Source organism: Miscanthus floridulus, chromosome 8 (assembly GCF_019320115.1).
Source record: "Miscanthus floridulus cultivar M001 chromosome 8, ASM1932011v1, whole genome shotgun sequence".
NCBI classification, from domain to species: domain Eukaryota; kingdom Viridiplantae; phylum Streptophyta; class Magnoliopsida; order Poales; family Poaceae; genus Miscanthus; species Miscanthus floridulus.
In genome coordinates, this window is record NC_089587.1 from 5,668,359 (window position 1) to 5,681,781 (window position 13,423).

The following is a 13,423-nucleotide window of genomic DNA, read 5'->3' on the forward strand; positions in this document are numbered from 1 at the left end:
TGGCAACTTGAGCATATGTTGGCTTCTCAAAAGAACAAAAGGAATACGCACGACCTTACATGCATAACCTTTCAATAGCTTATCTCAAATTGAAGGAATATATATGCACCATTGGCAGGTGTTCACCCTGGTTACTCTCTACATTGTTAGCCATTTAACCTGTACACTTTACAAGTCTCGCGCCCATGCCCATGGACTGCCTACCCAAAAACTGCTTTCCAGGAGTCAAGTGCCCGAGATCAGGGAAGCAGGCCATGCATCGACCCACTACCTATTCGGTGGATTACTGCAACCATACGATGGAAAAAAAATTCGTTTGCGAACTCCTACAATCCTCACCGTGGCATGTGTGTCACTGTCGCAGCTGTCACAAACTACATCTGGAATTCGCGAGCTACCAATGATCTCATCATTCCCCTCCAATCTTTCCGGCGATGCAATTACAATCAAATCACCTTCTTTCTCAGCTTTTGAGCTGCCAGAATCTGCTTTCACCGTACCTTCTTCGTCTTTGACGCTATCTGAAAATGAAGCTGCTTCTGATAGAACATGGGCTGTGGCCTTCTTTTCGCGTTTGTAGCTGCTAGTTGGAGCTTTGTCTAATACTGCAACCTCAGAGTCAGAGATGTCTTCCATAATCTTATCAACAAATCCAGACTCCGCACTTGCTCCTGACACTGCAACCTTGGTGCCTTTGTTAGTCTTACCAGCTTCTCCAAACTCCCCACTTGCTTCATCTGATTCTTCAACATTGATGCCTCCTATACTCTTACCAGCATCTCTAGACTCTTCACTTGCTTCTTCTGGTTCTGCAACATTGATGCCTTCAATACTCTTACCAGCATCCACACACTCTCCGCTTGTGGTCTTCCTTTTGCGTTTGCAGCTGCTAGTTGGAACTTTGTCTAATACTGCAACCTCGGAGTCAGAGATGTCTTCCATACTCTTATCAGTGTATCCAGACACACTTGCTCCTTCTGACACTGCAACCTTGGTGCCTTTGTTGGTCTTACCGGTCTCTCCAAACTCCCTACTTGCTTCATCAGATTCTGCAACGTTGATGCCTCCTATACTCTTACAAGCATCTATAGACTCTTCACTTGCTTCTTCGGGTTCTGCAACATTGATGCCTTCAATACTCTTTTTTTCTGATGCTGCAACAATGCCTTCAGTACTCTTACCAGCATCTCCTGACTCTCCACTTGCCTCTTCTGATGCTACAACCTTGATGCCTTCATTGCTCTTGACAGTGCTTCCCAACCCTCCTACCACCTCTACGACCATTTCTGAACTGTCAGAAGGTGCATCTGCTTTCAGTTCTCCATCCTTTATGCTGTCATCGGGATCAGATGCATCTGCTCCTGATAAAGCATCATCCAGCTTGGCACTTTCAAATTCTTCCAGCAGTAGCTCTCTTATTCTCCGCCTTAGATCAGATGCTTCTTCAGGTTTGAACCAACTCCGATCAAACTGTGTAACAAACACAAGTTCATTATTGAAATCTCTCAAACAATCTTAAAAGTTGAACATAAACAGCAAACAAGAACTGAACAAGTACAGAAAAGAGCTGGCAGCACTAACCATATCAAGTTTATCAATTGTGAATCTTTCTGGTGCCTCTTCTATAAACCGTTCAATATAATAAAGCATGAAGATGCCACAGTCGTACTCATTATTCTGCCGCGGAACCTAACAGTTTTTGAAAACATGTTATATTGATTTCTGAGTAAACTCAAGTAGTCGCAGTCTCAACAAATATTTAACGCAAACATCTGGAAACCTATGTGCCAAGGAGAACTGGAAGGACAGTGTAACTTTGCACATTGTTAAACTGTATGTACCTCAACGCTTTCCTTGTGTATATTACTTTTAAGATCCTCCCATGTTGTCCCTAAAATTGATGATAGTTGGCGCCATTCTTTTTCAAGGTATCTGCAACATGTTGTTGGCATTGTCAGTGTTGCGCAGAGGGTAGGTCACTTGCACTAAAACTCAGCAGCAGGCAAGTCTGCCACATTCTAGAATTTCTTGTTTTTTAATAGCAAAAATGAAAATAGCTAGACAACTATAGCTGAAGTAGTGAGGTCGTTACTTGCCTCTCAACTGTGTTCAAGATCTTAGTACTGGGATGCATCGCTAGGGAGTCCAGATGAAGTATGATTGGTCCTGAAATACTCTCTTTTGCAGGAATGCAAATGATTACCAAGCTCCAGTGCGCCCTGGTTTACAAATGTAAAGAGACATTTTTTTCATAAATATATTATACACAAAGGTACAGAGTGAAAGACATGATTGTAGGTTTCAAAAGCATTCAGCATATGCTAAAGGGCAACAGTTCAGACGATAAAAAAGGTTTAACAACAGTACAGATATAAGCACAATATTAGGAATCTCAGGAGCCACATTCAAGATCTAAGATAATTCAAAGGGGGTCCAGATGAACCATGAAACTTGCTAACAAGCTGATAATGTCTTAATAAGCATATAAAAGTGTGGCTTTGAGAACAAATTATATTGCATGGATCTGAATAATAGTATTTCAGCTTCATATTGTAAACGTCTTATTCAGTATCGACTTACGTCCCATGGATCGGCAAGATGATGTATGCTTTATTTAATATATTGACACCTTTCCACCATCTTCTCAACTTTGAGAACTCATCCTAGAACAAAATCCAACAAAAACATAATTTTGCCATCTAAGATATCATGTTAAGATAATAAAAATGAAAAAACAAGTAGAACAAAAGATAATGTCAACACATGAACACAAGAGAAATGAGACAAAAAAGAACAGGAGAGAATACTTTAATTCAATTTGAATTTGGAAAAAGAAGAGGATCAAATTTTGTGAAGGACTAGTGGGAAAATAGTGGAAAATGACTGGATTGAAATGTAGTTGAATAAACTCAAATGTGCGTCTAACCCTTGAGCATTGTAGGTCATAAGGGGTACAAGAACAAAATGATAATTCCCAAAGTTCAGCTAGGCGCTAGGCGGAATCTAGGCGCTGACCCATTGCCTAGCGCCTAGTCGGGAGTACTCGGTCCTAGACGCTCCTAGGCGTTTTCCTAGGCGTTTTGGCAATATAGCCATAAATTATATATATATTATGCATATAACTATATATATATGTATATAACTACTAGGCGTTTTCCTAGGGAACGGAGCTCACCTTGGGGACTTGGGGTGGCGGGGAGGGGTTCCAGTCAAGGACGAGCAGGACGGCGGCGGCGAGTCGACGAAGAGCAGGACCGGCGGCGCGCGAGTCGGGGACGAGCTTGGACGAGCAGGGGAGGAGCAGAGGAGGAGCAGGACCGGCGGGAGGAGCAGGACCAGCGGGGAGGAGGTCGTCCGGCGGGATGGACCTCGCCCGGCGAGGAGGACCGGCGGCGGGGACGACCAAATCTTACGCGGGGACGAGCGAATGGCGCTGCACTCCCTTCTAATCCTCTCGCGCCTGGGTCTCGTGGCCGCGCGCGGGCCTGGCCGCGCGCGGGCCTGGCCGCGCGGGAATTCCTCCCGCGCTCCGATTTGGCGCGCCAAAATTGGCCGCCCTCAAGCTCGCGCTCATCTCGCGTGCCTACGCGCCGCGTCCGCGCCGCGTCCGCGCCGCGATGCGCGACTATGCCCCTAGTCGCGGCGACGGGCTTCACCCAGCGACTAGGCGCGCGTAGTCGCCGAGTAGTCGCCGCCTAGCCGAACTTTGATAATTCCTCACTCAAGAAGAAAATAATAATTGGTTAGTTGTAATTCCTCCCTCAAGAAGGCGGGCCTGGAGCACTGGTACAATCTCTACTTGTGCCTTGGACATCCTGGGTTGAAACCAGACTCCTTTTGCACAAAAAGAAAGGGTAAGGCTCTCTAGAAATTCCCTTCCCCAGACTCCGTCTTGTATGGGGGCTTTCAGGTCTGGGTATGTCATTTTTTAATTGTAATTCCACCCAAGAAATGAAGGACCTATCTCATAGCAACTGGCAAGGAAGAACAAAAACTGTCTATTGGCATGGCCTTTATCCTATCTCCTTCCAAGAATGGTGGTGTGCTCCGGCACAATCAACGAATGAACCCCCAACCCCGGCTGAAAGGTTTTAACTTGCTGGCCATTTTGGTTGTCCGGCTTCTTTCAAAACACCACAAGTGTGTGTTCAGGAGTCAACGAGTACCTCAGCTGAGGTCAAGGGTGAAAGCTAGAGAAAAAATAGATGGGGTGCAGACTGCCTGTGAGTGGATGAGTTAATTGGGGATGCAATTGTGCAAATAAGGTGAAAAATCTATAGCAATAACTAATTTCTTGTTTATAGGCCTGGGTATGGACACACCCAAATCGGCCTATATGAATCAGCCGCTGGCTGTGGTCCATGGGATCCTTGAAGGTTCACTCTCAGCAGAAGCTTCCGGTTTGAGCTCCATGATGCCACAAATCTGTTGATTGGGTAGTGTTTCTCTCAAACATGTTACATGTCACATATGCATGTTTAACAGTTTGAGTTTGTGCGCGTTCGTTTTTCACTTTTTCCTTCTTTGCATTAGTACTGTACTAGTGTCCATACCTTCTTAGGCCCTGTTTGGATCCATAAAGGTAATACTTAGCTGCTAATAATTAACTCCTTTGGATCCAAACGGGTCCAGCTAATAGTCTATCTATTTGTTAGCCGAATACCCAACAAACAACTATCTCACTAGTTGAGCCAAACCAGCTAATAGTTAGCTACTAATATTAGCTAGCTAACTATTACTCCATTCCAGATTATAAGACATTTTGGTTTTTCTAGATGCATTGCTTTTACTATATATCTAGATAGTGTATATCTAATTGCATAGCAAAATCAATGTATCTAGAAAGCACAAAACGTCTTATAATTTGGAATGGAGGGAGTAATAGCTAATGGATCCAAACAAGGCCTTAATAGGGGGACTGACATCTCTCCTACCGGTTTGAGGAAAAAATGAACAAAAACTTCTATTACAAGGCACTCATGTATTATGCACCCAGAAGAGTATATTATCCCAATTTTGAACAAAGATATAGTGCAAAGCCATTTAGTAAGAGAAGTATGACTTCATGGCACAAAAGATCGTACCGGACAATACAATGCTTCTTCAAGCTTTCCATAAAAATAAGTGTTAAATATGTAGAATTTGTCTCTGAAATCTTCAGTACACAATCTGTTCCTTTTGATGTACCTGCACAGCAACATCAAGGAAAGAATACAGAGTATCTTTTAATACCTCCCTGGAAATAGCATAGCTCAGAGTTCACATAATACTTACTTTACAAATTCTTCAGCTAAATAGCCCACAGTAAATAGTTTGATGGCATTCAAGACTTTACAATTTACAATGTGAGTAGCAGTAGAAGAGCAAACATTAACACCTAAATATTCCCATACCAAACCTTTCGCTGGTTGCTTCCTATTTGTTTGAAAAATAAGTGATACACTGGAGCAGTTTAAGTAAAAAATCATAATCATAATACAAAGTCGCGACTTACTGGATGTAGAAGTTTATCACCGGTGACGACAGATATACTCCAGGATCAAGACATTTAATATCAGATCTGGTGAGCTCCACAGATTCTCTATTATCTCTGTTCATAATAAAGTCAAAAGAAGGTAAAATGAACACCGACCATGAATTCATGATCTTCAGAAAAAAAAAAGCACAATATTCACCTCGATGGGTAGTAGATCTTCGGTTCATTCCTGAAAATACAATTGGTTCAGTTGAAACACAAACCAAAAGCTCAGCTAACAGTTTACATGATGAATACAACAACAGAGAGAAGCTTACCGTCTGTCAGACATCTCACAGTTTACTTCTTCCTCAGGTTTCATATCTTCATCATCCAATAGAACCACATCTTGAACCTTATAGGCAACTCAGGTTAATAAATGTGTAAGGTCAAAATTACATGTAAAAGTGGTGCCATGATCAAACTACTATGAGAAAGTATGGCATAGTGCCCGATAAACTGTCTGTCTCTTGCCGATGCAACATATGACAGCCAAACTTATTATGAACAAATAATACCATGGCAAAATTAGCAGTGTCTATTAAAGAAGGTAATAACTACCTGACCTTTCTGAAAACAAGATTTAGTGCGAAAACACAAAGCTTTGTGAACTCATGTTAACAAAGAGAGTTTATTTTTCTCAACCTTGCTCAGCCTTGCTAGTGAGCAATCGCTAATGCAATGAACCCATCAAAAATCCAAAGAAATGTCCTTGATAGTAAACACCAACACTCACTATGTTCTCTACAGTTCTTATGACCACTGAAGTCAAACATGATATGCTCATTATGCATTGCATGCAGTAGGATTACATTGAAATGCAACATAATATAGTTTGAGCATTTAGCAGCTAATCCGAAATGAGGATCGTGTGATTTTAACATTCAAGCAACAGGAAAGTATGGATGATTAGTTATGGAATAGGATACTAAAGGAGAATTTGCAGAGTACTCAGTATCAGCATACCAACCTTTCGAGAATAAACGGAAGATGAATTCTGAAGCTGTTCCTTCCTCCTGCATAGAAGAATTGAAAATGAGCTGCTGATTCGTACTTCTAGATGGATCAAAGTAATAAGCTATATATATAATAATGGTACATCATAGATGCCAATGTATATGACCATATATGTGTAATATGTAAATGCTTTGTGCAACATAAGCGAGGCAGAGAATATCTTTAATAATCTACAAATTTCCATAAATCGTCACATTTTCATTAACAAATATTGGACGGTTGTACAAAATGGAAAGATAAAATTACTAGTTAGAAACGTGACATAAATAGCTTGTCTGTAAACAGAAGGAAAATGGAAGCCTACCTCTTAGAGAATCTTCTGGAGAGGGAACTCTCAACATTCTGACATTTTTCATGATCAGACACCTCTGGATCAATGGCATGAGTCCTCTTTGCAGATAAAGATGTGGAACTTGGTTGGCTTGAGTACATCTTGTCCACCGATATAGGATCCCTTTTCCCCGCACGCCCTTGGCTTTTGAGTGTATTCAAAGGTAACTGCATCCACAATTCCCTCATAATAGTTTCCAAGAGAGAGATGCCTACAGATGAACAAGGCATAAAAAAAAGGGAGAAAGAAAAAATTGTACTGTACCGGGCCATATTTATTTTTCTGAATGGGAGGTAACCTCGAACGGAATCTGTTGCCCTCACGTTCCGCCTGCTCATCTTCCAGGCCTACAAACAAATGACACATAACAAATCAATGACAGTTTGTATCAGTGAACAGCTGTAACAGATTCAACCAAAGTTCAAAAAGGCGACGCCTTAGGCGCGCCTAGGCGCGACTAATCGGGAGGCGACGGGCTTCGCCTGGCCTACGGGGGTAGGCGGACCCCTAGGCAGGCGCAGCACCTCGGCGGCGATTTGGCGGCGCGCAGGCGCTCTAGACGGCGTGGAGGCGGACGCCTCGGGCGAGCGCGCGAAATTTTCCGCCCCTGCGGAAGCGCGCGCACGCAGCTGGCTTCGGGCACGGGAAAAGAAGCCTCGCGCGGGAAGGATAAGAGGGAGGAGGGGGGAAAAGGACGCACGCCTGCCTGCTTCGTGCTTCTCCCGCTCTCAGACGGCCGCTGCCGCTCACCCGCCTCCGCCTGCGACCCCTCCGGGAAGCTGCTCCCAACGGCCACGCTCCTCCCTGCCGGCGCCGAGCAGGTGGATCCGCAGGCCGCGCTCTTCCCCGTCTGGAAGCTCGTCCCCATGGCCCGTCCCTAAGCTCCTCCCCGCCTGGAAGCGCCTCCCCGCCGGTCGCACTGCTCCCCGCCTGGAAGCTCCTCCCCACCGGTCTCGTCTTCCCGTCGGCGCACCCCTCCCGCAGGCGCATCCCTACCCGACGGTGTCCTCCGGTCCTCCCTAAGCGGCAACCCCAAGGTCAGTCCCCTCCCCTCCTCGCTGCTCCCCCCCTGCTCCTCTCCCCTGCTCTGAAGCTGAATACTCTGGATGCCTGAATGCTCTGAATGACTACTCTGAATGCCTGAATGTTAGAGAGCCTGATCTGTGCTCTGAATCTGAATGTATGCCTAGCGAACACTGAGGGAGCGAATCTCCTGAGAAGAAATTCGGATGATGTGGGATGGGAATATGGGGTTCTTGTTGATGCTAACAACAAGGACAAGGTGAAGTGCAAACTCTGTGACAAGGTGATGCAAGGAGGGATTTACAATAAATTTGATTACAACATGGTTGTTTGCTGTTTTCATCTAACAATAAATGGCTACTAACTAATAGAGGTGTTTTTCATTTATTTCAGCATCATGGTGGTGGCTGTATGGAACTGAAACACCAGCTTTACAGAAGATGGCTACAAGGATCCTATCTTTGACATCAAGCTCTTCTGGTTGTGAAAGAAATTGGAGCGGGTTTGAAGGGGTTAGTACCTGTCTACCTGAAAATTGCAGCAGCATTACAATTAAATTGCAGACCTGAAAATGCTCTTATTTTAAATTTATAGGTACACACTAAGAAGAGAAATAGGCTTACTACAGCCCGCCTGAATAAATTGGTCTATATTCAATTCAACTCCAAGCTGATTAATAAGAAAGAAAAGATCAAGTCAAAGAAGATCAGTGATGTTCTCTTGTCTAATGATACAACTGAAGCTCAAGGTTTTCTGCATGAGAATGGAGATGATTGTGCATTAGTTGTCTATAGAGATGAGGAAGATGAGATGGAAGGTACAGGGATACCTTGGTCTATTATTGGAGATGCAATGGGAGCAGAAGAACAACTTGAGCTTCAGTGAGACAGCTTTATGAGAAGAATTTGACTCCGAAGAAGAACAATTTGATGAAGATGAGGATGATTATGTGGAACCCTATTGAAGAAGAAAGATGATATGGTAGTGGGGCCTTTTTATCATGTCATGGTTTATCTTTTATGATGCATTCATGTATGTCTGAAACTTATGAACTGCTGCTGTGTGACTGTGTTTTTCTTCTTTTGTGAGAACTATGTGGTCTCTGAACAAGACATTTATTTATGAATTGTGTTGTGCACTTATACTGCTGTCCTGTCCACTTGTTTGTGCTTTAAAATTTGTAATTACTAGCTGCTGATATGGTCTGTTCATGGATGGGAGATGGCTGAAATCATTCATATAAGTGTCAACTTGCTATTTTCTATTTTTTTTATGAACTGCTTGCTGTCTATTGAGTATTTACAAGCTGTCAACCCTTACTGTAGGAACTAGGAACAAGCTGTCTATTGATTATTGAGCCTAAACCAGTAAGCCACTAAGGTATGTCTACTGCCCTCTCTTTTATATACTGTATTCAGCTACTCTATGCTTCTATTTAACTAATTTATTCAGCATTTTCTGCTATATATATATATTGGCAAAACGCCTAGAAAAACACCTTGAAACGCCTAGGCTGGCCTAGGCTAGCCTAGACGCTAGGCTATGGGTCAGCGCCTAGCGCCTTCTTGAACTTTGGATTCAACCGACGCTTTATTCTGATGATTGATATTCCACACTGATAGAATGCATTTCCCGTGATAAATCCACTAACCCATGACATGTTCATAAAGTCTCCCAATCCACCTTTTGCGGCTAGCAGATGTGCAAGGTTAGAAATGATAACGACAGCAAGAGTGGAAATCTTACCGAAAGCAAACACATCCTTAGAAGCGGCATGAGCATCCTGTCCCCGACCATCAGCAGCCTGCAAACAAAGCCAGGAATGGTACTCGGAATCACAACCAAGCGAGCAATGGTACTCGGAATCGCTTCGCTGATGCAATGTAGTAGCTCAGAAAGGGGGGCAAAGACCTAAGCGCACACTACACCTGAGGAACAGTATGCGAAACTACCGCGAGGTTCAACTTCAACCATCCGTAATCAAACACCCCCAGTTCGACACAACCACAGGAGAGCGGGCGTACGCGCGTACCTTAGCGGCCGCGCGGGTCACTGGCCGGTGCGCCCCGTCACCCCCGTACGCGGCGGTGCGGCGCTCGGCCACGCACCAGTCGACATCGTCGCGCAGCGCCCGGAACCTCCTCCGGTGGTGGCTGTCTGGGGACCCCCGCCGCTCGTCGCCCGATAACACCTTCGCGACGCCGAACGCCCGCGCCCGCGCCGCCTTCGCCGCGGAGGCGCGCGGCGCCGACGAGGGGGAGGCGAAGCAGACGTCGACCTCGCGGTCGTGGGACGGTGAGTTGACAAACACCTCCTCCCAATCGATCTCGATCCGCCCCATCGCCGCCGCCGCCGCCGCCGATCGGGCTGCGATCGGGGAGGAGAGAGATTGACTTGGGGGTTTTGCCTTTTGGGGGCCTGTGCGAGGGAAACCGAGAAGAGGGATATTTAACATTTTACCGTTATAGCGGCCTCTCAGATAACATTTTTAGAATTGACATTACGGTTTTAGGACCTGTTTGTTCCTTTAGTCGGACTAAAGTTTAGTTCCTGAACTAAAGTAAGTTTAGTCCCTGAACTAAAGTTTAGTCCGGATCTTGTTTGGTTCCAGGGACTAAAGTCCATTAATGCAGTTGTATAAAGACAATATTACCCCTGTTGAGATGAAGAGATGTGGAGTAATGAGGGGCAGGATTGTCTACAGAACACTTTAGTCCAGTTTAGTCATCCCCTCATGGACTAGAGGACTAAACTCTTTAGTACAAATTTTAGTCCGTGTGTTTGGCATTTTAGGGACTAAACGTGAGCATTTTAGTTCACATTTTAAGTTTAGTCCATGGAACCAAACAAGCCCTTATCAGCATAGAGAGAAATTTGATATGAAATTATCACTTTTACTTATGAGGCACGCCAACACATCACTGCATCCTAGTCAGCAGCCTCATACGAAATGGCGCCCATGCTCCAGGCATGTTTATACTCAGAGACATTCGAACCCTACCTGTCAGACATCTCTCCCCACCTCTCCTCTCGCTGACGGGGTGGACCCCACCTGGCAGGGTCATCTCCTACCTCCAGCCACTGATCCCCTTCACTGGCCATGGCCAGGCGACCATGCGACCGCGCCCCGTCTGCACCCTCCCTCGTCCTCAGCATCCCGCATGAACCCGGCCCCTCCGCCGCATCCACCACACCACCGCAGTCGCGATCCCTCCACCGTGCGCGCCGAGTCAAGTCGCCATGGGCGGCATACGACCGAGCTTCCCACTGCTCGTTCCTCCCCCTCTTCATCGCCCCTCGGGCCCCTCTCCACGCCGTAGACGTCCCGCCCCTCCCTCTGTCCTCTCTTCTTCTCCAGCGCCGCCAATCACCGTAGCCACCGCCATTGCCGAGCTTCGGTTTGAGCTCCGGATCTCCACACAGACACCACCATTCGCCTCCCTGCTTCCACCGTTGGCCTAGCAAGGATACACCGCCCCTGCTGCACCACTTCTCGGCGTCAAACTGTGCCCGCAGCGCCATCCCGCCGACGAGAAGCTCGTCGTCATGGTCCTCACTGCCCGCAGCAATGGCACCGGCGACGGCGAGCTGGCTCCGAGCATTTCGCCGCCGTCGGCGTCACCGGCGTCGGCCCCTCCCGCCAGCTCCACCCATTCCCGTCATTGTCGCCCGCTCTGTCTAAGGGGTCGGTGGCTGGAGGTAGGGGATGACCCTGACGGCCGGGTCCACCCGTCAGTGGGAGGAGAGGCTGGGAGAGATGGTTGACAAGTGGGGTCCGACTGTCTGTGAGTATAAACACTCCAGGGGCAGGGGCATCATTTCGCATGGGGTTGCTGACTCGGATCCGAGCTGGAGTTATGTGTTGGCGTGCCACGTGAGCAAAAGTGGTAATTTCGTATCAAATTTCTCTCTCTGCTGGTAAAATAGTAGTGTCAATTCTAAAAATGCTATCTCAGGAGGTGTCATCCGTTATAATGGTAAAAAGTTAAATATCCCCAAAAGAGTGGGGGAGGTACCGAGGGAGGAGTGGAGGTTGCCGCTAATTGCTTGGCGAAACCATCATTCGTTCGCCAGCTTACGCCGGAAGGAAGACGGGTTTGCGGCGTGGGAGGGGGACGGGTCCTGTATAGTAGTGGGCCTGATGGGCCAGCGTCATTCATCAGATACTGTTATTAGTTAGGCCCATGTCTGCTAAGTTTGTATGGAGGAAAAATATTGGGCTATGGGTTGTATAGTGATGGGCTGAGCTGATCTGGGCTGGCCAGGCGTCTGAATGAAATGGTGGACCATACCCCCTATGCCTTAGTTTTGGTTTAATTTGAACTCAAATTACAAACATTCATGCAAACAATATTGGCATGCTGTGATGAAGTATTAAGAGCAGTAATGGAGACTTTGTAAACGATGCATCCATATTATTGAATCAATAAAGTTTTGCCGGAAGGCTTTCAAGGAAAAAAGAGCATTAATGGAGGATTATACAATATATAAAATACGAGTTGGCAACATGTCCCACAAGCAACAATAAAACCAGTGCATGACCTATATTTTCTATTTTTTAAAATAATAGTGAAATGTATCTGACTTCACCTCCATCGAAGAGGATTCAAAGCAGCTCACTAGTATGTATTTCCTCCGTCCCAATTTATAAAACGTTTTTTATATTTTTTTAGATACATATAGTTTACTATACACTTAGATGCACACTATGTCTAAATACGTATATAAAAACAATATATCTAAAGAAGTCCGCGTTTTATAATTTGGAACGGATGGGGTACCATTTAACATTTGGTAAACTAAGATTATAGTTTAAAACAAATTCAACTTAAGGGACTCAGCTCAAAAACGTTTTAGTGAGATACATAGTAAAAACAATATATCTAAAGAAATCAAAACGTTTTATAATTTGGAATAGGGGTACCATTTAACATATGGTAAACTAAACTCATAGTTTAAAACAAATTTAACATAAGGGACTCATAGCTCAAATTTTTTTTATTAAATATGTAGATTTTATTAAACACATAAATACACACTATATCGAGATACATGATAAAAATAATATCTCTATCTCTATCTATATCTATATCTATATCTATATCTATATCTACAACTCCTACAACTAAAAAGAACAAAAGTAAGATAATTTTTTTTGTGCGACTTTTTTTTGGGTCGCCCTTCCCTCCCCACGCTTGCGATACCGACCCGCAGCGACGCCGAAGGAAGGCACGTACGTCGCGGCTGCGGGGTCGCCCTCCCCTCCCCTCCCTTGCGATATGACAAGGAGCGACGCCAAGGAATCGCGGCCCGCAGCGACGTTGAAGGAAACTGAATCTCCTCTCCAATCAAAGTTGTCGCCCCCCGCAAGCCCTCACTCCTCTCGCGAAGGATTCCTCCACACCCGCCCTCGCTCCTCGTGATTTGGATTTGGCCTCCTCCGTCGTCGTCGTCGCCGGCCGGCATCGTTCCTCACCTCGATCAATTCCATGCCCCAAGCTGCACGTTTCCTCCCAGCAACCGACGCACGAATCTTG

The 13,423-nt window shown here is 45.5% G+C and overlaps 1 protein-coding gene across 2 annotated transcripts; it reads right to left on the minus strand.

The window, feature by feature from the left end:
* Window positions 1-60: 60 nt before the first annotated feature.
* On the minus strand, window positions 61-10,294 carry LOC136470974 (probable ubiquitin-like-specific protease 2A). Of its 2 annotated transcripts, none has more exons than XM_066468704.1 (14): window positions 9,919-10,294; window positions 9,633-9,690; window positions 7,128-7,210; window positions 6,837-7,030; window positions 6,486-6,531; window positions 5,794-5,870; window positions 5,676-5,705; window positions 5,495-5,590; window positions 5,085-5,187; window positions 2,581-2,663; window positions 2,097-2,219; window positions 1,842-1,932; window positions 1,582-1,689; window positions 61-1,470 (listed from the first exon to the last, which is right to left on the minus strand). In XM_066468704.1, exons 1-14 carry the CDS (start codon window positions 10,225-10,227, stop codon window positions 268-270), a joined length of 2,604 nt encoding a protein of 867 aa, XP_066324801.1. In that variant the 5' UTR covers window positions 10,228-10,294; the 3' UTR covers window positions 61-267. The 2 variants fall into 2 exon arrangements, with proteins under 2 accessions (XP_066324801.1, XP_066324802.1); XM_066468705.1 differs by having other exon boundaries at window positions 6,837-7,074; window positions 7,162-7,210; window positions 9,919-10,056.
* Window positions 10,295-13,423: the final 3,129 nt, after the last annotated feature.

Bases quoted from the DNA above. Each gene is read 5' to 3' on its own strand.
- LOC136470974 (XM_066468704.1), bottom strand. From the start codon at position 10,227: ATGGGGCGGATCGAGATCGATTGGGAGGAGGTGTTTGTCAACTCACCG. The intron at 7,031-7,127 runs GTACAGTACAAT...TTGTGGATGCAG, and splicing joins AGAAAAATAAATATGGCCCG to TTACCTTTGAATACACTCAA. The intron at 5,591-5,675 runs GTGAATATTGTG...TATTATGAACAG, and splicing joins AAGATCTACTACCCATCGAG to AGATAATAGAGAATCTGTGG.